The sequence below is a fragment of the Ursus americanus genome, chromosome 26, assembly GCF_024610735.1.
Source record: "Ursus americanus isolate L20-20 chromosome 26, mUrsAme1.1.p, whole genome shotgun sequence".
Taxonomy (NCBI): Eukaryota; Metazoa; Chordata; class Mammalia; order Carnivora; family Ursidae; genus Ursus; species Ursus americanus.
Genome location: NC_142152.1, coordinates 36,943,592 through 36,965,922, shown reverse-complemented (window position 1 = coordinate 36,965,922; position 22,331 = coordinate 36,943,592). Strand labels below are relative to the sequence as shown.

General features: G+C 54.0%; 1 protein-coding gene across 4 annotated transcripts in view; it reads left to right on the top strand.

The window, feature by feature from the left end:
* Positions 1-22,331, top strand: part of SYNE3 (spectrin repeat containing nuclear envelope family member 3) — an 88,052-nt gene that overhangs the window by 41,744 nt on the left and 23,977 nt on the right. For all 4 annotated transcript variants that reach the window (XM_087856209.1, XM_045815765.2, XM_087856210.1 and 1 more), the window contains 6 exons: positions 490-662; positions 1,533-1,842; positions 9,325-9,486; positions 11,080-11,427; positions 15,099-15,235; positions 16,390-16,564. In XM_087856209.1, the coding sequence (XP_087712335.1) occupies positions 490-662; positions 1,533-1,842; positions 9,325-9,486; positions 11,080-11,427; positions 15,099-15,235; positions 16,390-16,564 (1,305 nt within the window). The remainder of the gene's footprint in view (positions 1-489; positions 663-1,532; positions 1,843-9,324; positions 9,487-11,079; positions 11,428-15,098; positions 15,236-16,389; positions 16,565-22,331) is intronic.

Sequence of the window (22,331 nt, the reverse complement as noted above, 5' to 3'; positions counted from 1 at the left end):
ATCAGAGGAGCCTGCCTTGGCATTCCTGCTTGGTCACTGGAGGGAGTGAGGCGAATTCTCACAGCCCCACACACCATGACATGCACCTTGCATTTTCTCATTTCATACCGGGAAAAAAAAAAATCTGGGAGCCAGGTACTATGAATGACCCAATTTACAAATGAGAAAACCAAGTCCAGGATGCCAGGGTGCTAATGCCACCTGTCTGAGTTCACACAGCTGGAAGTGGCCAAGTAGGAAAGGGGAGGAAGTTACATGATCACGCAGCTCTGCGGCCGCGCGCTAATCTCCGCGGCTCCCTGCTTCCAACCCCAGGGCCGTTAGCTGGCTGCCCACGGTCATGGGAGCAGGATGCAGGGGCCGCGATGAGAACCCGAGCCCCTCTGGCCTCCGAGTCCTGGCTCCTGCCATCCTGCCGCTGTCCTGCCAAGGCTCTGCCTGCTTGTATTTTGTCTAACCCCCGGGAACTGGCTCTTGTGTCCACGACAGAAACTATGCCAGCTGGAGCCGGAGGGGCGCGTGAAAGTGGATCTGGTTCTGCGGGCAGCTGAAGCCCTCCTGGCGTGTTGCCATGAGGCCCAGAAGCCGGAGATCCTGGCCCAGCTGAAGGACATCAAAGCGCAGTGGGAGGAGACAGTCACCTACATGACTCACTGTCACAGGTAGGGTGGCTGGGGACCCTGCCAGACCCTCCTTGTCCACTACCACACAGTCCTGGGGCCTCCGCCCAGGGGACTTTTCTCTGGTCCAGGGACCGCTGGGAACAGGACGTTCTCTTGGGGTTTCGGCCAGGGCCGCCGGCCTCTTTCTAATTATAATCAAGCTTAATGATGATAGTAGACGGTGGGAGCCCATCGTGTTTTGCCAGCAATTAGTTCTTGGTAGACTTGCCATGTGTTCGTCCTCCAGCAGAATGGCAGAGTGGCTCTGGAGGGAAAATTGCCTTGCTAGCAATTTAGCCTAAATTCTCTGCCTAGACCTGGGAGCCAAGGAGGGGTGAGGGGTTAGACAGACCTGAGATTGCCCCTTGCTCTGCTTGTTACTTGCTGTGTGGTCTTGGGAAAGTTCCTTGACCTCTCTGAGCACCACGCTCCTCATCTGGATAACGGGTGTAATCAAGTGTTCCTTGCAGGTTGTCGGGAAGATGGAAGAGGGTAACAAATGTCAGGGGCAAGGCACAGGAGGCCCTCGGTACACGGGAGCTGCCAGCATTCCCCTCCATCGTTATGAAGCCAGAATGTTGAGTGGCTGGGGTGACTTGGCCCAGTGCTGTCTGCTTTTCAAGCCATTTCACTTAGAATTCCCAAGGGCTTTGATGTTGACTGGATAGATGGGTCCATCTCCGTGTTACAGGCGGGGAAATGGCGGTGGGCGAGGAGACGGGGAGAGGCAGCCAGCTCATGGCACCTCTGGAAGCCACACATAGGCCCCCAGCCTTCTGCCCCCCTGAGCCGGGGACAAGCCCCCCGATACTCCTGCACTCTGGACATCATTAGACAGGGAGGGTTCACGGCCCCGCGCTCTATCCGCAGCCGCATCGAGTGGGTGTGGCTGCACTGGAGCGAGTACCTGCTGGCCCGAGATGAGTTCTCCCGCTGGTTCCAGAAGATGACGGTGGTGCTGGAGGTGCCCGTGGAGCTGCAGGTGGGCCTGAAGGAGAAGCAGTGGCAGCTGAGCCATGCCCAGGTGCTGCTGCACAACGTGGACAACCAGGCCGTGCTCCTGGACCGGCTGCTGGAGGAGGCGGCCTCCCTGTTCAACAGGATCGGGGACCCCAGCGTGGACGAAGATGCCCAGAAAAGGATGAAGGCCGAGTACAGTGCGGTGAAGGCCAAAGCCCAGGTGCGTGCGGTGCGGTGGGCTCTGGCTTCGCCCCTGCATCCAGTATCCGCCTCTGTTTACCCGTGCAGCGGTGTGCTCACTCCCTGAACATCTGTCCCCCCACGCACTCACCATCTACTGTGCGTCCACCCAGCGCCCGCTCACCCGCTGGCCGCCACCATGCATCCACCTGCCCCCCCTCCTACCCCCTCCCCACCTGTCTCCCCACTAAACTACCCGATCTGCCATTCGCTGTCCCCCCACCCGTGCCCTTACCCCCCCAGCCATGCCTCTGCGTACCCACCCTCCCAACCCTCTGTTTACTCCCCCATCCAGTCGTCTCCCACCAGCCTCACCAGCCTCTTGCGGTCATCTCTACAACCGCTTAGTCTCCCCCCCTCCAACCACACACCCCTCCATCTACTCATCAACCCGCCACTGCCCGCTACCCACCCACAGTCCACCCCGCCGCCACCTGCTCACTCCCTGTCTACCTGTCACCCGCTGTCCGCGCACCCACCCACCCTCATGACCACACACCTGCCTTTCATCTACTCACCCGCCCACCCCTCCGCCTTCCCCCACCGGTCAGCCTGTGGTAGACCGTCCATACGCCCAGTGCCGCCCAGTGCTGAGTACGCGTGGGGTGCTTAGCACCTGTGCGCTGACTGATGGACTGTGACGCTCGCCTTTGCCCGGCTTCCCTCCTCTTCTCCCCTCCCTCCCTTTCCTGCCCTCCAGCCCTACCTCCTCTGCTCTCTCTTGACCTTCCCCCCAGGTCCTTCTGCTCGGTCTTTGTCCCTATCCCCACACCTCGTTATATCCTTGACCTTTTGTTTTAAATAGACATGATTGATTGATTGAGAGCGTGCAAGCAGGGGGAGGGGCAGAGGGAGAGAGAATCTCAAGCAGACTTCCCGCTGAGCGCGAGTCCAACGGGCCCCTATATCCTTGATTTTTAACCAGTTCATTGAGTCAATTTCAATTATTAGTATTTTTTAAGGACACTCTGATTTTTTTTTTTTATCTCCACCGTTCTTTCTCTCATTGTGTGAATTTTGCCCTCCTGGCAGATAGCGGGCTCTATCCGTAAGCATTCTAAGTACACATCGTTTGCAATCTCCGTCAGATTGTTCAGGGAGCCGAGGGTCCGGAGCCCGACGCTGCCGTCCGTTGGGCCTCCTGATGGGCTGGATCGTTTCCTTGAGGCCTTTGTAGCTTGGAGCTGTGCGCTCGTCCCAAGCAGGACTCTGTCTGCAGACCCCCGTGGCTGGGCCCGACCCTCCGAGTGGCCCGTGTTTGCTTCAGCTAGGCTCGCCCGGGAATTCGCCTTCATGATTCCTCTGTTCCTGGCAGGGTGTTCGCTGGGGAGTTCCTATCTCTGAACTTGAGCCCCAAGCCAAAATTAGGGGAGAGGCCCCAGGCTCCGTACTCTGAAAGGTGATTATTTTTTCATTTGTTTTGGTTTTTTTTTTTTTAATCCCAGAGCGCAAGCTGAAACCCAGACTTCTTTCTAATATTTTGCATATGGGGAGATTTTTCTAGTTCACCCTTAAAGGTTCTGACGTTTGGCATTTGCCTCTCCCTCTTCTGGGCCCAAAGTCTTACTTCCTCCTCCAGCCTGAGCTCTAGACCCAGGAAAACCTCAAGCACACCTGTGAGTTTAGCAATCTATAACCCTTGCTTGTGGTCCACGTGGTGTCTTTTCCCTTGGTGCGCGCACACATGGGTCTGTGTTGAAACAACGCTTGTTAAATTTTGTGCAGTGTTTTTGGCTGTCGGTTGTGGAAGGGTTTTCAGGCTTTCTAGCTCGCCATATTGCTGGGTCCTTCCTGATTACAATTTAAGGGCAACAGTCCTATAACGAACAGGGATTGGGAATACACTAGCAAGAACAGGGACTCTGGTCCCTGAATGCTTGGGAAGGGACCTGGGTTCAAGCCAGGCTCAGAGGCTTCCCAGCTGCGTGGCCTCGGGGGCGGCTCACCCTACCTGCAACCAGATTGAGGACTGAATGAGTTCACAGGTGAGCCCTTTGAAAACTGGCAGGTGGCCTCCCAACAGAAAGGACACCTCTACTCTCAGTAGCAGTGAGAAGAAATAGCAGCGACAGTGGAGCTCGGGACAGAGCAGGTGCCCAGAGCTGTTTACTGAATGAATGAGAGCCCCGCCCTTCGGCTCAGAGGCATACAACTCCAAGGCCCTGGAGGGAACGGGCAGGACGTGGTGGGGCAGCTGTGTCGGGGCCAGAAAGGACGGGCAAGGCGGGAAGGGAGCCTGGCTCTTGTCTGTGTAGCCAGTTGGCCCTCACCAAGTCCCGAGGGGCAAGGGCCATGGTTCCCCAGGTCTGCCCCTGGGGCCCAGGCAGAGAAGGCGCCTGCCCCCGTGGCCTCCTTGTGACTTTACAGGAAACAGGTGCTCCTGTCAATCAGCAGAGAGCCTTGGCGGCATGCAGAGGACAGGAAGTGGAAAGTAGTTAGGCGTGTGTGTACGTGTGCACGCGTATGTGTGTGCGTGCGTGTGTGGAGGGGGCGTGCCAGGGGCCCCAGGTGAGCACCAGTCCTGGCCCACGTGTGGAAATGATCACCTCAGAGATCCTCACGGTCACTCCAGGGGACCCTCTCCTCACTGGATCGAAAAGATCATAGAAATCACGATCCTTCTTGGCGACGTCTGTCTTTTCTAAGTCTCTTCATGTCTTTGACCTCATTTGGTCCTCCTAGCCTTCTCGTGTGGTAGATAGAGCAGGTTTGACTGGGCCCATTTTGCAGACTTAAACATCTCAATGGCAGACCCCACTGTCCCACTAGAAAGACCCAGAAGGTTCTAGACGATGCTCGAGGTAGGCTGTACCCTCAGCGGTGCCTCAGGTCCTGGCCCTTCAGGGAGGAGCCAGGCCACCGGGTGCTTCTGTGGGTCACGCTGAGAATGTGGAAGGCAGCAGTGAGTGGTAGGTTTGGAGCCCCTGGAGGAGGGAGCACCGGGCTTCCCGGGGTTTCCAGGAGGCAGAGACCAGCTAGCAGGGTCTCCGGGGCAGGAGTGTGGGGGCTCTGGTGTTTGCAGGGTGACCTGATACTGCATGGAGAAGTAAATTCAGTTTGGCTTTTCCAGCTGTTCGCTGAAGCTCACAGACACTGGATTTTCTCTCCCTGGCCGCAAGGGCCTTGGGAGCTCTGTTCCTGCTCACGGGGAGCCCTGTCAGCCCGTGGTCGGGGGGGGGGGCCTGGTGAACCATGGAGCTGCTGCTTGTCTGCCCCGGAGTGGACTACAGCAGACCAGCGGTGCCGAGTGGGCCGGGGCCGGGACCGGCCCCTATAAGCCCTCTGAAGTCCTATGCAAACTTGTATGAGTGCATTTTGCTGGGGAGAGGAGCCATAGCTTCCGTCAGATTCCAGAGGGGGGCCTGACCTTCCGAAGACTGAGAATTTACTGAACAAATCAAACTTTGACGCTGTCCTTAGTAAGAGATTTAACTTCCAACCCTAAGGTCCTCATTAGTGAAATGGGATATAGCCCCCCCCCCCCCCACACACACACCAACCCCGGGGCATGGCCCAGCCTTCCAGCCCTAGACAACAGGAAAATGCCTGAGCTCTATCCTAAGCAAGGTGGGGAACGCTGCATGTCCTGTGGCCCCTGAAGATCCTTCGTGGTCCAGATGCTTCCTGGGTACCTGCCTTGGACACTGGACAAAGGCCTCTCCTTGCAGGAAAGGCTCTCCCAAGGCAGAAGAGAAAGCCATCGCGAGGTGGGCTGCTGAAATGCTCCTAGCCCAGGGACAGGACGAATCTCCAGGGACCCAGGCCTGAGGGCAGGGTGGGTCTCCGTCCGCTCAGGCTGCCATAACAGAACATTGCAGCACCAATGTGGTTCTCACGGTTTTGTAGGCTGTGAAGTCCAAGATCAAGGCACTGGCAGACTGGGCTCCTGGGGAGGGGGCTTTCCGTGGTTTGTAGATGCTGCCTTCTTGCTCTCGTGGGGGGGGAGGGGGACAGTACGCTCTCTGCTGTCTCTTCTTATAAGGGCCCCGATCCCATCCTGGGGACCCCACCCTCATGACCTCAAGTGATCCTAATTCAGTGGCCCCACCTCCAAATACCAACACGTTGGGGGGTAGGGCTTCAAGCTATGAATCGGCGGGGGGGGGGGGGGTCACAACTCAGTCTGTAGCAGACCTTCTTTGTATTAATACCTTGCCTTTCACCAATGGAGGGTCCATTTCAACATTTCTCAGGCTAGTGAGCAGGCCACGGCATTCACCCTCTGAAAACCCATGTTTGACTGCGATACGTTCACTAGCAAAGCCACTGGCGTTGAGGGGGACAGGAGCACAGAGGCACCGTGGGGGCCGCCTCTGGACTGTGGCCTTTGCGACCACCCCCTGGAGGGAGCTCCCGGGACTCCATCCGCTGGCCAAGGTCTGGGGTGAGCAATGGCACACTGTCAACCCCAACCTCGAGAGTCAAGAATAGAGTGGGCTGGTTGCCAGCGGGGTCCTGCTTGTTTACTATGAGTTTTATTTTTTAATCCACCAATTACATTTTGTGAAAGAGCCAGGCACCCAGCAGCCTCCTCCTCCCCCCCTGCATCCCAGGCGGCTCTCGAAGGGGGCGTGTCCGTCTGGCATCTGGGCCGTGAATCAGAGCCACTGGCGCAGTCTTGGCGGAGGCATAAATCCATGCTGCCCTTGTTAATTGGTTGGGTTTTGACATTCCTGACAACTCTGCCTGCCACAGACGGTTGAATTGTTCAGTCTGATGAGGGAAGGTTGAGGACTCCCCCATTTGTCACCCCTGTCATCCTGCAAGGGGTCCGGCCCAGCCGTGGCTGAATTGTGCTCTGTGATCGTTCTGCCTGGCACAGAGCGCGTCTGGACGCCTGCCCTGCTCGGCCACGCTGCACTCCTGCTCACTATCATGGAGGTTTTTATTTACTCTAGGTTTCCCGAGTGCCAGCCAGCACCTCATCGCTCACGCGCGGGCCGCCGGCCAGCACGTTCAGGGGAGACTTCGCGTCGCTACAACATTTATAACCATCAGTGTCAACCAGGGGGCCCGCATTTATTCTCTGCTTGTTATTCCTGACCCACTTTCAGAAATGAGGCTTTCCTGTGGCCGGGGCAGCTCCGGGAGGGTTTTGATGGATGCAGACAATCCCTCAGGAAGGGGGAGCCAGCACGGGAGGCGTGAAGGAGAGGGCCACTGCCTCTTGGTCCACGTTGGGCATTCAGGCACCCACTGTGCATTCCTGGTGATGCACCGAGCCTCAGTCCGTTAGTGGGAGGCTCCCAGCTCTTCACCGAAGGACTTGGTCCCGTGCCTTGGTTTCCCCATCTCTAAAATGGGGATATTTCCTCCTCCCTGTCATGGTTGTTGCAAAGGTCTAAATGAATTAATATTCCTATTTTCCGGTTTGGTGAGGACTTTCTCAAAGGGCAGGGAAGTTTTCTGAACCCACGTGTCTGTCCACACTTCCCATTTGAGAACTTTTGACTTTGTTTCGGAGAGGGTCAGCGCCCTCCCGGACACGGCCTGCTCCCCGGCTAAGTAAGAGCCGAGGCCACCAAACGAGGGCCTGTGGGCCAAATCCGCCCCATCTCCTGATTTTCTACAGCCCGAGCTGAAAATGGCTTTTACCTGCTTAAAGGGAGGAAAATAAAAAGCAGAATCTTTCAGGAGCTGTGAAAATGATACGAAATTCACATTCCGGTGTCCACATTTGAGTTTCACTGGAATACAAGCTTGTTTTGCGGGTTTGCCTCCGATAGCTTGTGAGCCACAACCTAGCAGGTAACTCGCTACAATAGACGCCACAGGGCAGATAAAGCCGAAAACATCCGCTGTCTGGTGAGCCCACCTCTGGATTAGAGCCATGATTTTGGGGTTGGGCACTGGCCTTTTAAGTCTTGTCTAGAAGGCCCTTCAAGGCTTATGTGACCTCCCAGCGTCAGCCTGCACGTCTGCAGGATGGGCAGGCTTGGCGTCGTTGGGAAGATTAAGATCGTGCTTGTCACGGTCCGGGCACGTAGCGTGTGCTTATGAAAAGGAAGTCCCCTCTTCTGCTCTTCCTGGCTCTCCTTGGAAACTTCCCTCTGCTGGCCACACTCCATGTTGATTTCTTCCTGGCATTAGGGAAGCGTTCATTCACAGAGCCACCCTGCCCGGGGCCTGGGGAGGAAGTCAGCCAAGGGCAGCCGGATGTGTAGGGAGCCCTCGGCTCTCCCAGTGGATGACAAGGCGAGGGCAAGGCCAGGAGGGAAGGCTGCTCCTGCAGCCTGGGGGCAGCGGGCCAGGTCGGAGAGGAGGTGGGGCCTGGAGATCAGTGTATCCAGGTGGAGGTACTTACTTGCCCGCTCCCGCTCCGTTGGGTGTGACAAGAGCACAGGGGACAGCAAGTGACAGGAATCAAAGGCTAGCAGGTATTAGGTGCTCACTAGCTGCCCAGCGCGGTTCTGGGGTTGTGTGAGCTCTGACTCATTTAATCCCACTGCACCCCAGTGAGCTGGGACTGTTATTAACTGCATGTACAGATGGGGAGACTGAGGCACAAGGCGGGCCAGGGTTCAAGTCACAGGCAGTGGGCTCCAGAGCCCGGAGTGTTGACTACAGGGCCACAGCCACGTTGTGGGGTCCTGCCGTTGACCAGCAGGCTGCGGCACTGGGATCTGGGCCTACGGGCAGTGGGGAGCCATGGAGGACTTTAGAGAAACAGGGCTGTGATCAGGGGTGTGTTTGAGAAACAGAGTCCCCGGGGACACAGGTCTTACAGCAGGGACACTGGTATTTCCCAGACGACAGCGGCCCTCAGGACACCATGTTGTCCCTGCATGGTTAGAACGAGAGTGGGCTTGTCTGAAAAGTGAGGTGACTCCAGCCCATCTATGCTGGCAGCGTCACTGTACCCGTGAGGAAGTGGGGGCAGCCTGCTGGTTATTTGCACGCCCTGCAGACACCACTGGCCCAGACTTGCCTTCTGGGTTTGAATCTTGGTGCTTTCCCCCGCAGGTGACCTTGGGCAAGTGCTTTCTGAGGCACGGCTCTGTGCCTCCGTTTCCCCATCTGTCACACCCGGATAATGATAATAATACTGTCAGCGGATGGGGTGGTCGGGGGAGCTCGATGAGAGGATAGCGTACATAAAGGTCCTCGAGCGGGCCCGGCACGTTCGTGAGTGCTCCAGTGATAGCTCTGTGTAGCAAGGCCCCGTGTTGAGTGCTACCCCCAGGACATGGCAGGAAAAAAAGCCAGCTGTGTAGGTGACAGGCCCGGTGTGGACATGCTTTGTCCAAGAGTCTCTTGGTTGACGGCCAATAAGGTAGAGAAGAGCAGGTAGGACCTTTTTGTCTTCAGCAAAAGGACCGACGGTTGGTTGACTGCATCTCACGCGCGTGCGCGCGCGCGCGCACACACACACACAGACACACACACACAGGCGGGCCTTGAAGGCCAGGGGCAGCCTGCCCTGGGGACCTTCCTAGGTGGTGACTCTCCTCCGCTCCCACAGGACAGAGTGAATCTGCTGGAGCAGATGACCCGCGAGCATGAGCGTTTCCAGGCGGGTGTGGACGAGTTCCAGCTGTGGCTGAAGGCGGTGGTGGAGAAGGTGAGCGGCTGCCTGGGACGGAGCTGCAAACTGTCCGCCCAGCACCGTCTCCGCACGCTGCAGGTAAACTCGGCGCGTGTCTCCCTCAGAGGGCTCCACTGAGGAGACGTCAAATACGGGGGCTCTGTGGTGTCGTTTATTTAATGGGATGGGCCGGGGGCCACAGGAGATAGAAAATCCGTGGCACACAGGCCCACGTGAGAAGCGTGGCATCTAGGGCAATATGTTTGGGGCCTTGGCTGCTTTCTAGAAAGCTCTGAGCCGGCAGGGCATTTGGAAACCCAAGGCCAGGGCAGTATGGTCTGGGCCAGTGGGTCTCAAATAGGGGCTGTCCCAGCGGTGTCTGGAGATACCATTCGGTGGTTACAGCCGGGGGTGGAAGCCAGAGATGTTGCGACGCGTCTTGGGACGCACGGGGCAGCCCCCACAACGGAGGGACCCCACTGCACATGTCAGTATGCCACGCGTTCCTTACCTGACGTAGGCATCAGGCCCGCAGTGGCAAGAGGCTTGGTCCGCTCTGGCCTTCCTGAATGGCTGTGACCTTGAATGAGCTTCTGACTTCCTCTGTAAAGGGAGTGTTAGATTCCCTTCAGTAATTCAATATACGGCACCTGTTCCGTTTATTTCATATTTGTGCTAAGTTGACTCTTTTTTAAAAAACCAGTGAACAATGACCAAAAAAAATCTTATATGATTAGTATGAAAATGTTCATCGGACCTTATTTGTAATAGTTTCAAACTGAAAGCAGCTCAGTCAGAATTTAGTCGGCAGAGTATTGGATAAACATATCGTGGAACAGAAGACATATCGATGTAGATACGTGACTACTACTCACAGTAGAAAAATGAAGTACTAATATATATAACAGCATGAGAGGGTCTAAAGGGCATTGTGCTGAAAGAAGCCCGTTTCAAAAGCTAATACAGTCTAGGATTTCAGCTATGTGGAGTTCTAGAAGCTTTGGGGATGTTAGAAATGCTCTACGTTTTGGTAACGATGTGGACTACACAGGCATGAGTATTTCTCAAAACCATCTGAACAGTAATGCTTAATATCTATGTCCTTTACTCCCTGCGATGGTCCTTCGATAAAAAAGTGAACTATTTTGAAGGCACTTTCAAACAAAATAGAGTTAAAGGTGTTTATAGAAATGTGTTTTTAGTTAAAAGCGAATGAATATTTTATTCGAAGGGAGAACTTATGTCATTGTCATGAATGGAAAACCAACACTCACTCATAATTAGTAGGTAACCGTACAAATAAATACAATGAAACCGAACGGGGTCACGAGGCTGTTTGGTTCCATACTTCTGCCAGCCAAAGGCTCCTAGCCCGAGGCTGCCTCTGTCTTCCTTAAAAAGGAAGTTCAACAAATGTCAGAGAGGGTTAAAGGCAGAAACACCCAAGAGCGATTTTTCGCCTTGATTTAATCGAATGGCTGTAAAACACACGGGAAGGGGATTCTGTCCTCGCCTTGCAAGTCAGGGCTACTAAGTCGGGCAGTCCTCTCCTTGGAAGGGCACCCCGGACTCTGACCTGGGAATCTAGGGATGGGTGTTTGGCATGGACATTCCCAGAGGCTCTGGAAAATGCAGCAGATGTTTTCTTTCTCCCCTCATGTGTTTCTCCATCCACCCCCTCCCCCGTTCTAGGACATCGCTGATGATTTTCCCCGGGGTGAGAAGTCCTTGAGGAGGCTGGAGGAACAGGCTGTGGGCATCATCGAGAACACCTCTCCCCTGGGTGCGGAGAGGATCACCGAGGAGCTGGAGGACATGCGCAGAGTTCTGGAGAAGCTTCGCGTCCTCTGGGAAGAGGAGGAGGAGCGGCTGCAGGGCCTGCTCACGTCCATGGGAGCCTGTGAGCAGCGGCGGCAGCAGCTGGAGGCCGAGCTGGGAGAGTTCAGGAAGGACCTCCAGAGGCTGGCCGAGGAGGGCCTGGAGCCCGCAGCGAAGGCGGGGACCGAGGACGAGCTGGTGGCCCGCTGGAGACTCTACTCGGTAAGCAGCATTTGGCTAAGACATGGACCGTCCAGGCGCCCTGTGTGCCTCGGGGCACAGCCACTTGGAGCTCCCTTGCCGGGCAGGGAGGGGGAATCAAGCTAAGCCGTAAGCACACTCACTCTGGTTTTCCTGGATCTTTGGTAACCTGAGTTTCCTGGGTGTAATGCACAAGTTGGGTGTTTGTACCCATTTTCCAGATGAGGAAACTGAGGCCTGGAGAGATTTGAGCCCTCCCACCCCCAACATCCCCAGAATCACACAATGAGTCAGAGGGTAAATAAGGCCAGAGGTGGCTTGGCTTTGAGTCTGCCCCTTCCCTTGTCCAGTGGTGGGATGTGGGCTGGACTTCCTGAGCCCAGAGCAGGGAGAGTTAGGTCAGAGGGAAAGTCCTTCGGTGTAGAGACAACGGGGTTCTGGGGAGACCCAGCAGACAGTGCCCCTCCTGGGAAGGTGGGGTGGCTTCCCACCCAGGCACAGTGTGCAGTCGGGGTGCATTTGCCTTCCTCTCGCCTGTGTGCACGCTCGGGCCGTCTGGCTTCGGACAGAGAGATTTTTAAATAAGGATTAACATCCTCCCCCACTCCCATCTTTACTTATTAACTCACTGGGTCAGCTCCGCGTTAGTGCCATGAGGGGAAATGGCTAAAAGAAAAGCTACCCGATCCCACCTCCAGTCTGCGTCATTGTTCGATTTTTTCTCTTCCTTCTAATGCTTGCTTGTGTGCAAAAATATTTTTGTGTGGGTAGAAACAAGGCACATGGTCTTTAGGGCTCACTGAGCCTCGTAGCAGACCACGCTCCACTGCAGCCACCAACTTCGCCCAGAGGGAACTGCTGCTTCCTTAGGACTGCCCGCCTCGGCTCGGGTAGAGGTGGTGAGCGCGGGGGTCGAGGGCGGGGGCTTTTGGGTCAGACTGCCTGGGCGCAGGTCCTGCTTTCTCTCCTTGCTGAGTGCATGGTCTTGGGAGAAGTGCTTTACACCTCTGCTTTAAACCGCAGAACAGGGATGCACACGTGAAAACTTAAGTGCTTAGCATAGCTGCCAGTGTCGGTGCTCAGAGTACGAACTCGGGAGGGAAGGTCTAGAAAGCCCTGCCGGTGTCGGTGTCCGGACACGACAGCTGTGTTTCAGGAAGCCTGTCCTGAGGCAGGAGGCTGACCACACCCCTACGAACTCTCTGCCCCACCCGGTTCCAGTGTCATCTCAATTACAATCAAGTCATGACTAACCACAATCAAGGCAAGGAAGCGTGGAATTTATGCCTGAAGACTTTTGTTCTTAAATGAGCGTTCACGCAGTGGCTGTTTGCACTTCCTGTGTGTCGTGTGGTAAGGGGCGGGCACACACCTGACCTGCTCCAGCCCAGCCCTCGGAGTGGCAGGCTGCCCTGGGACGAGGCCAGGCGTGTGGCCGCGAGGCCGCCCGACCTGGTTTGGCTGGGAGCAGCCGCGGCCCTGCAGAGCAGGGGAAAGGGAGAGGGCACTCATCCCATCTTGCACCAAGAAGGAAATGTGGACTGTTCCCTCTTTTGAGAAACAGGCCAACTTCAGAGAAGCAGGTGGTGTCAGGACCCCGGTGGAAAGAGTAACGTGTTCATCCTCAAAACCGACACGGTGCGGTTATTACTTACCCAGCGTGCAGTGTGTTGAGTGCCGGACAAACCTATGCGGGGGGCACTGCCAGGATCCCCTTTTATAGATGGGGAAACTGAGGCACTCAGGAGTGGAAGATGTGCCTGTGGTTATGCACCCTGCAGGTGGAGGCAGGAATTTGAACTTGAACCTAGACAGTCTGACTCCAGGGCACATGCTTCTAACTGCCGTGCCAGCCCAGACTCCCAGTTTTAGAAAATTAGCATAGTGAGAGGCAAGGACCAGGAACGAGGACACTGGAGCTCAGACTGGCTGTGACCTGATCTCTCTGCCCACAGTCCCAAGACCATCCCCCAAAGAGAAGAGGGGCTGGGAGTGATCTGTGGCATCCCCATGCGGACCAGGCAGGACCATTCATCCACTTCAGGGAGACGTTTAGTGGCTAAGGTTGAAATCAGAGCGGTTTTGTGGCTAGCCCAGAGTCGACCACAGCTGCCTCACACGGCCCCCTTCCAGGGCATCCCAGCAATCCAGAAACTAAAGATGCCCATATCATGGGTACAGAAAGGGCACGGCAGGACTGGAAGCCCCCCCGCCCTGGGCTTATTGCACAAGGAAGGCAGCTGTGTCTAGAGGGGGCAGCACTTAGCCAGGCCAGCATGGGGGGCAGCAACTTCCCACTGTGGCTCCCAGCTGGTCCCTCCCTGGTCACTTGACGTTTTTGTGACCTGCGTGTCCCCACATGGACTCTTGACCTTTGTGGGGTCTGGACGGGACTTTCTCCCGAGGCAGCCCAGTGTCCTGCCCTTCACTGCAGACCCCTGCCCTGCGTTGGCCAAGTCTCTCTTGTCTGCAGGCTGGCCAGCCTTCCTGGGCGCTGACGTGCAGTTTCCTTGTGAATCGTTTGGAAACTGCGAGTTCACACACACCAGTTGTGTCTTCCTCTTCTATGAAAACCTGTACAGATTTCATTACGGGTGCTTTGTGATTGAATACGGACGGACTCCACATCCCGCGGTCAACACGGTGTTCCCTCCTGCCCCTCGCTGCTGCCTCCCATCCCTCTATCTGAGCTTGCTCCCTTGAGCTCCAAACTGGTCCCAGTTCACTTGTGGTTCACCCAAGACTGAGGCTGGCTGGGGCTGCCTCTGGGCCCTGCGAGTGGAGGATCCAGACCAAGGCTCGAGGTTGCTTGTGGGGCAGCTGGGGAGGGGCACGGCTAGGCTCCTGCTCTGCGCCCAGTGCCTGGTCAAGGCCATGGCCCCATTTTACCAATGAGGGAACAGCCCGAGGCTGCCCAGTTAGGAAGGGGTCGAGGATGTTTCCCAGACAGCCTGTGTCATGCCAAAGCCCAGTCCTTTCCACTGCCCCTTCTCACCTCCTACTGAGCCCAGCCCTTTCCACTGCCCCTTCTCACCTCCTACTGAGCACGGGCCCAGCAAGTGTCAAGGTCAAGGTCAAATTCTGTACTTCCCAGGACAGCAGGAAAGGGCTGTGTCTGGTGTCAGAACGCGGTCCATCGAGTGGCGTGGTTCGGGAATGCTCAGGGGAACTATCCTCTTGGCCTGCCAATAACACGAACCGGATTCACAAAGCACCTGTAGACTGCTGTTTTCCTTCAGTGCCGCGGAGTCTAAGAGCCAGAGGGCCCAGCTCCCACGTCAGGTCCACTGTTTACTTGCCCCACAACTGTCAGAAAACTCTCAGCCACAGTTCCCCTGGGCATACAACGGGGACACGGAAAATTACTGCCTAGGGTGTCTGCCCAGCTTCAGTGAATGGGACTCCCAGAGCAGTCCGCGCGGTGCAATGTTCCCTAAGATATCCGTTATTTGTATGAGGTGCGGGTACTCACAACAGCACTGAGGTCAGTGATATTAAAGAAAAAACGAGCTTGGTGAGAGCCAATGCGAAGGTCAGGGCCCAGAGCAGGAGAGCAGAGGCTGAGCTTCCGGAGATCCCAGTCCCTGCCCTGGGCGACGGGTTTCTCCCAGGCTAGCCCACTCCCACCTGCCACGCTCGTCACCCAGTCACTGACTCTCCTACGCCCCTCTGGTTTCGTCTGTGTGCCGTAGGCGACGCGGACGGCCCTGACCGCCGAAGAGCCCCGGGTGGCCCGGCTGCAGGCCCAGCTGAAGGAGCTCATCGCCTTCCCCCATGACCTGCAGCCGCTCTCCAACAGCGTGGTCGCGGCCCTCCAGGAGTTCCAGAGGTATCCGGGCAGGCTGGGGGAGGTGGGACTGGGGGGTGTCTTGAACCTCACACTCAAGGGGTCTTCTGACCTCATCGCAGGCCATCACCAGGAAGTGTGCTTGCTTTCTCTTGCAGCCTGGTAACTCTAACATAATGCTGGCGCCCCTCAACCCCAGAAGGGAGGACTGGACTTGGCTTTGTTCCATGCAGCGTGGCTCATTCACTGATTTCCATCCAGTCTCTGTGTAGCTTAGCACTGGGGAGGCGTCCACCGCGTAATGGCCCAAAGGGAGGGCTTTTCAATAGACACAGACCATCCCCGTGCCTGCAGATCATGCTGACTCAGCATCCGAGCCTGTCTTCAGACCAGCCTCTACCTCCCCCTCGGCCCATGGGCTCGGGCAGAGCCGGGCCTCCCGTCTCCTAGCTCAGCAGAGGCCGGCTGATCAGATAGCCTCCGCGCTGGAGCTGAGCACCGTGTCAGTTTGCAGTCTGTCTGCTCCGCGAGCCTCCGAGGTGCTGTGAACACAGCCCAACTGTCCGCGTATCAGAGCGCCTCGCATCCCTCCGCCTGATACAGAGGTTCCTTCCGAATGAACTCAGGGGGCTCCCCCCTCTACCCCCTGAGGTCTGTACCGCAGAGCAGGGGCCCGGGTCCCCTGCGGGACGCTGAGGCGGTGGCAGGGCCGAGCCGTGAACTTGCTCTGCCCAGGTGTAGCCGAGGGACTCCCCTTCCCTCCAGCTTCTCTTGTCGAGGTTCTCTGTGCTGGCTGTCTGTGACTGGGTGTTGTAGTTGAGCGATTATTTCTAGAAATGATTAGGGCCCAGGATGATGGCCTCTTACTCGGGAAGGGATTTTGCTTTAGCTTCTGCGAGGTGCCTGGGGGCAGGCAGTTCCAGGCTAGGGGCTCCGTGTTTCCTCTCCAAGGCTTGAGCTTCTCTGGTCATGAGGCTACGCTGCAAGTGTGTTTGAGAACCGGCTTTCTTCTAGTGCACTTTAATCAGAGGGATAGACCTCCGAGGCCCCGTAGCCACTCCCAGCAGCCTGTGGATGGGGGAGAGCCACCATGGGAATAACGTGCACTGGCTCCCTGGGGGTCCCGGTAGAGGCCTCGGGTCTGGACTGACCCCACTCTCTCGTCTCTCGGTGTCTCCCCTCCATGGCCCTCTCAGCATGAAAGGGAAGAGCACCAGGCTTCGCAATGCCACGGGGCTGGAGCTGTGGCAGCGCGTGCAGCGGCCTCTGCAGGACCTGCAGCTGTGGAAGGCCCTGGCCCAGAGGCTCCTGGATGTCACCGCCAGCCTGCCAGACCTGCCCTCCATTCACACCTTCCTGCCCCAGATCGAGGTAACCAGTGCAGGGGGGAGGAGGGAGGCCACCAGCCAGGCACGATGCCGTGGCCATATTTCCAGGGAAAGGCGTGTTCCTGGGTGCTCCAGGAATCTGGGTAGAGTTCACCGCACCCTGCCTGGCAAGTCCTACGTTGGCACAGGAAATGTGATCAGTGACAAAGGTCATCCTCAATTCTTGGGTAGAAAGCAAAGTCTGGTACCTGGTGTGACCGCAGGACTTTATACTGACCCTCTCACACCCCTTCCCTTCAGGGGCCTCCTGCAGACGGTTGTCTGGGGGAAGCATGAGCAATTCTGAGCGAGAGCACGTTAGGCCATTACCTCTATTGCGTGTGTATCAATTAGGATGCATGTGACAAGTGACAGAAATTCTGACCAGTGGTAGCTTAAAACCCAGAGACTTCCAGGGTGGTTCAGGGCTGGCTTGATAGCTCAACACTGTCTTCTAGGACCCAGGTTCTTTCTAGCTGTAAGCCACATCTCCCTTCATGGCCCCAAGGTGGCTGCCACCACCGCAAGCTCACATCTTCACAGGAACAACATCTTGTTTGAAAGGAACAGCAAGGGGACAAAAAGGCTTTCTCTAGTCACCATTTCGAACAGGGAGGCAAATCTTGCTTCCCAGAACCCCCAGCAGAGACTCCTTACATCTCGTTGGCCAGGCCAGGTCACATGACTGTCCCTGGGCCAATCACTGGCTGAGAATGATGGGCTTGCCAGGACTGGCTTATACCAATTACAGATACAACTCTATGTTAAAATGTGATTAAAGAAGACAATTTAGATGATACAAACAAACTTTATTTAACACTTCGTGAAGTGGATAGCCTCCTTTTGGAGAACTGCAAAATGGGGCAGACGGCAGGACGGTTTAATAGGATAAAGAATAAAGAACAAGAGGGGCGCCTGGTGGCGCAGTTGTTAAGCATCTGCCTTCAGCTCAGGGCGTGATCCCGGTGTTCTGGGTTCGAGCCCCACATCAGGCTCCTCTGCTGGGAGCCTGCTTCTTCCTCTCCCACTCCCCCTGCTTGTGTCCCCTCTCTCGCTGGCTGTCTCTCTGTCAAATAAATAAATAAAATCTTAAAAAAAAAAATAAAGAACAAGAAAAAGACAGATAGAAAATACCTGATTGGCCAATGGTCAGCCTTGTTTGGGTTGAGAAGACCGAGATTTGGCTTGATGTTTGGGGATTGCAGACTAGAATCCTGCGTTCCTGGTCAAGCAGAGCATTTACGGGAACTCAAAACTTATCTGGAAGTTTCACTTTGTTGCCTTGGCATTCATGGTGGAAGCAGCCCCATCCTGACCCTAGAAATGTATTTCAACACCCGTAACTGGGCACTTTGCCATCCAAACACAATGCTGGCTGTGGGGGGAGCAAGAAGGAGGAATGAGTGTTGGGTGAGCGGACCTCGGTATCGACCACAAATGCCTGTCAACATGGCGGCTCTGATTAGCCCATCAACGCTGCCTGATGGTATCCTGTGGAGCTCTGAAGTCCATAAAATACGTTCAGGTCCTGGGAGTCTAAGACTCACTGAGTGAGAGGAGACACAAGAGAGTATCAGATATAAGCCTCGTTTTATATTAATTTTCATTCTGGTTATGAAAGTCATGCCTGCTTGGAGATGTAAAGATTTGTGAAGAAGGAAACAAAAAACGTCCACAAGCACAAGCCCTAGGATCACTGGTGATGTGTGGAGAGACACAACATCACATTTTCTATGCAACTTGGTGTTTCTGCGGAGGCCCTTCAGCCAGGACTGGCCCCTTCTCACCCTTGAACACCCTACTCAGCCACAGACCGGTGCCTGTGTTGCGGAGTGTCTGCTCTCCTGATATTCCACTTGGGGCTCACGCTGGAACAAGAGTTGGTTTTCTCTGTCCATAGGTCTTCAGCTGCAGGGCATAGCCTTTGCTTTTGGGGGTCCTGAGGGCTTCCTCTCCTGTGCTCTGAAAGATGACTGCCCATCCTTCTGAGGTACTCCTCAGGGCTCCCGAAAGTGAATTTTACGTGTGTCAGAAAAATCAATTTTAGGTCAGACAATCCCAAATAATATCTTTTATATCTGATGAAAATCCATCTAGCCATTTCTATGCAATATGGTCGCCAATAGAAGCCTTAATTAATGCATGACAGTTTTCACATGTTTGGGCTCGTGTTCTATAGCTGTGTATTCTGATATGTTTCACTGACACAGCTGAGCTTTTTCTTGGCATCATTTAAAATGGTTCAGGCGCACGGTCCAAGATGGCAGCGTAGAAAGATCCTGAACTTACCTCCTCCCACGGACACACTGAATCGACAACTACATATGGAATAATTCCCTTTGAAAAAGACCTGAAAACTAGCCAAACGGCTGCTTCACATCAGAGTGTAAAAGGGCTTCATTGAGGTGGGTAGAGAGGCCCAAAACCTCACCCCTAGTGCAACGACCCACAGTCTGGAAGGATCTCATAAACCTGGAGGTTCTCCTTGAGGAGTGAGGGGTTTGTGCCCCACATCAGGCACCCCACCCCCTGGGTCTTAACACTGGGGAGATAAATCCCCAAAACATCCAGTTGAGAAAACCAATGGAGCTCATGTCCAGGAGACCCAAAGGGCTGCAGGGAACCAAGATGCATCTCGTAAAGCGTTGGTGCACAAATGCACTTGCCGCGGGGACCAGTGCCCAAGCAGCGGATCGAAAAGCACCTGGACTATATATGAAGGAGATTCAATTGCTAATCTTCGACTGCCCGAGGGGCAGGCCCCTGTCGGGATTCTCGCTGGGGATGGAGGTGCTGGGCCAAGGTGTTTACGCTCTCCTACCCCACTAGCGCCAGTGGGTACACCCCAGCCCTGTGCTTTCCTGCCGCCTTGCTAAAGCTGGTGAGTGCGTGCAGTTCGCACAAGGGAAGCTCCGTGATCGCCTGGCTCTGGTGGCCAGTGGGGGGCTTACCTTCCTGGGTCCCACAGGACTGTCAACAATCAGAGATGTGATTCTTGGAAGTCTGCCACTCGGGGCACTGCACAGAGCAGACTGAAACACACCTCTGGTCTTTCAGTGAAAAAATCCTATTTACTTGTCCTGGAGTGTCAGCCTCAGGGGCAGACTTGAGTTTTGCCACCTGTCGAGGGGCCTATAGAGGTGCTGTAGGGCGGGGGACACCATCTTTGCACTATCCCTTGGCCTTCCTGCAGCTCACTGACATCTCCCAGAAGTGAGCTTAGATACTCCTCTGGGACCCCAGTTTTTGCAACTGTTGCACAGGGGACACGTCCAGATCACCTGGCCTAGAGGCCAGCAGGGTTTACAATTGTGGTCCCACAGAACTGTGTATATTCATGTAAGAGCTGCTGCCTGAGGGTCTGGCTTCTGATCAGCCTGAAACTGGGTGCTGATTGAGCCCTTCTTCTGGCACACTGGCAGGTCTCGGTACTCCCTCAACAATGGGAGCTATTAAAAATAAATCAGGCTGGTGGTGCCTGGCCAGCTCATTCTGTAGAGCATGTCACTCTTGAGCTCAGGGTCATGAGTTCGAACCCCACATTGGACATGAAGCTTACTTTAAAAACAAACAAACAAAACCAGCCTGCTTAGACACTAACAAAGTTTCGAGAGACAGCCAAGAGCTAGGGCAAGGTTGAACAAGAAGTGGTATATCCTACACAAGGTCCCTCCTTCGAGACCGGAAGAGGTGGCTGCTTTGCCTAATCCATAGAAACAAAAAGAGAAAGCCAAGCAAATGAGGAAACAGAGGAATATGTTCCCAATGAAAGAGCAAGATTAAACTTCAGAAAAAAAACCCCTAGTGAAATGGAAATCAGTACTATACCTGATAAAGAGTTCAGAGTCATGGTCATAAAAATGCTCACTGGTCTTGGGAGGAGAATGGGGGAGCACAGCGAGAATGTCAACAAAGAAATGTAAAATACAAGAAAGTACCCAAAAGAAGTCACAAACCAAAGAATATAATGACTGAACTGAAAAATACACTAGAGGGTTCAAGAGCAGACTAGATGCAGCAGAAGAAGGGGTCGTGATCTAGAAGACAGGGCAGTGGAACACACTCAGAGCAGCAGAAAGAAAAAAAGAATTTTAAAAAGTGCAAATAGCTTAAGGGACCTATGAGACAACATCAGACAGAATAACATTTGCATTAGAGATGTCCCAGAAGGAGAAGAGAGAGAAAGGGGGCAGCAAACTTACTTGAAGAAATAAAGACTAAAAACTTCCCTAACCCGGGGAAGGAAACAGACATGCAGGTCCAGGAAGCTCAGAGATTTCCAAATAAAATGAACCCCAAGTGACCCATACCGAGACACACAATAATTAAAATGTCAAAAGTTAAAAATAAAGAGTCTTAAGAGTAGCAAGAGAAAAATAACATGTTACGTATAAGGGAACTTCCATGAGACTCTAAGCACATCTTTCAACAGAAACTTTGGACGGAGGATCTGAATAGACATTCTTCCAAAGCAGATGTCCAGATGGGCAACAGACACATGAAAAGGGGCTCAGCATCACTCATCATCTGGGAAATGCACATCAGACCCACAATGAGATACCACCTCACACCTGCCAGGATGGCTAGCATCAAATGACAAGGAATAACGAGCATCGGTGAGGATGTGGAGAAAAGTGAACCCTCGGGCACTGTTGGTGGGGCGATAAATTGGTGGAGCCACTGTGGAAAACAGCATGAAAGTTCCTCAAAAAATTAAAAATAAAACTACCCTATGATTCAGCAATTCCACTTCTGGGTATTTGTCTCAAGAAAACAAAAACACTAATTTGAAAACATCTGTGCATTTCCATGTTCATTGCATCATTATTTACAATAGCCAAGGCCTGAAAACAACCAAATTGTCCACTGATGGATGAATGGATGAATGGATGAAAGAAGATTTGATCGACATATATAATGGAATGCTACTCAGCCATAAAAAAAGAATGAAATCTTGACACTTACAGTAACATGGGTAGATCTTGAGGGCATTATATTAAGTGAAATAAGTCAAGCAGAGAAAGACAAATACCACACGATCCCACCTCTGTGTGGAATCTCAAGAAAACAAAACAAAACTCGTTGACACAGAGAACACAGTGGTGGTGGCCAATGGGGCAGGGTGTCGGGGTAGGCAAAACGGGTGAAGGGGCTCAAGGGGTACAAAGTTGCAGTGATAGAATAAATAAGTCATGGGGACGTCAGGTCCAGGATGGTGACTACAGTAAATATTGTAGCGCGTAGTGAAAGTTGCCACAAGAATAAATCTTAAACGTTCTCATTCTCATAAGGAAAAAATAATTATAACTTTCATGGTGATGGATGGTACTAGATTTATTGTGGTGATCATTTTCGCAGCATATACAAATATCGAATCATTATATTGTGCATCTGAAACTAATATGTTTATTATACTTCAACTAAGCATATTTTAAGGAAAAAAGATAAAATGTTTCCGAAAAGTCCTCACTTTAAATGGCTGCATAATATTCTTTTCCATTCTTACAATATTTAGGTTGTTTCCAGTTTTCCTTGTCATGATTTGTGTATGCTGCATATCTATGTACACAGACTTTGGTCTCCATTTCCATCATTTTCCGTCTCCCGTTGCTGATGAGGGACAGGAGCCAGAGAGAAGTTAGGGTGTTTGTTCAAGGTCAGCCCCCTCGAGAGACAGAGCTGAGGTCAGAATGGTGGGTTCTAGACTCTCATCTCATGTTCCTATTCCTGCTGTCACACTGGGTCCTGGGAACAGGTTTGTGAAGCAGACA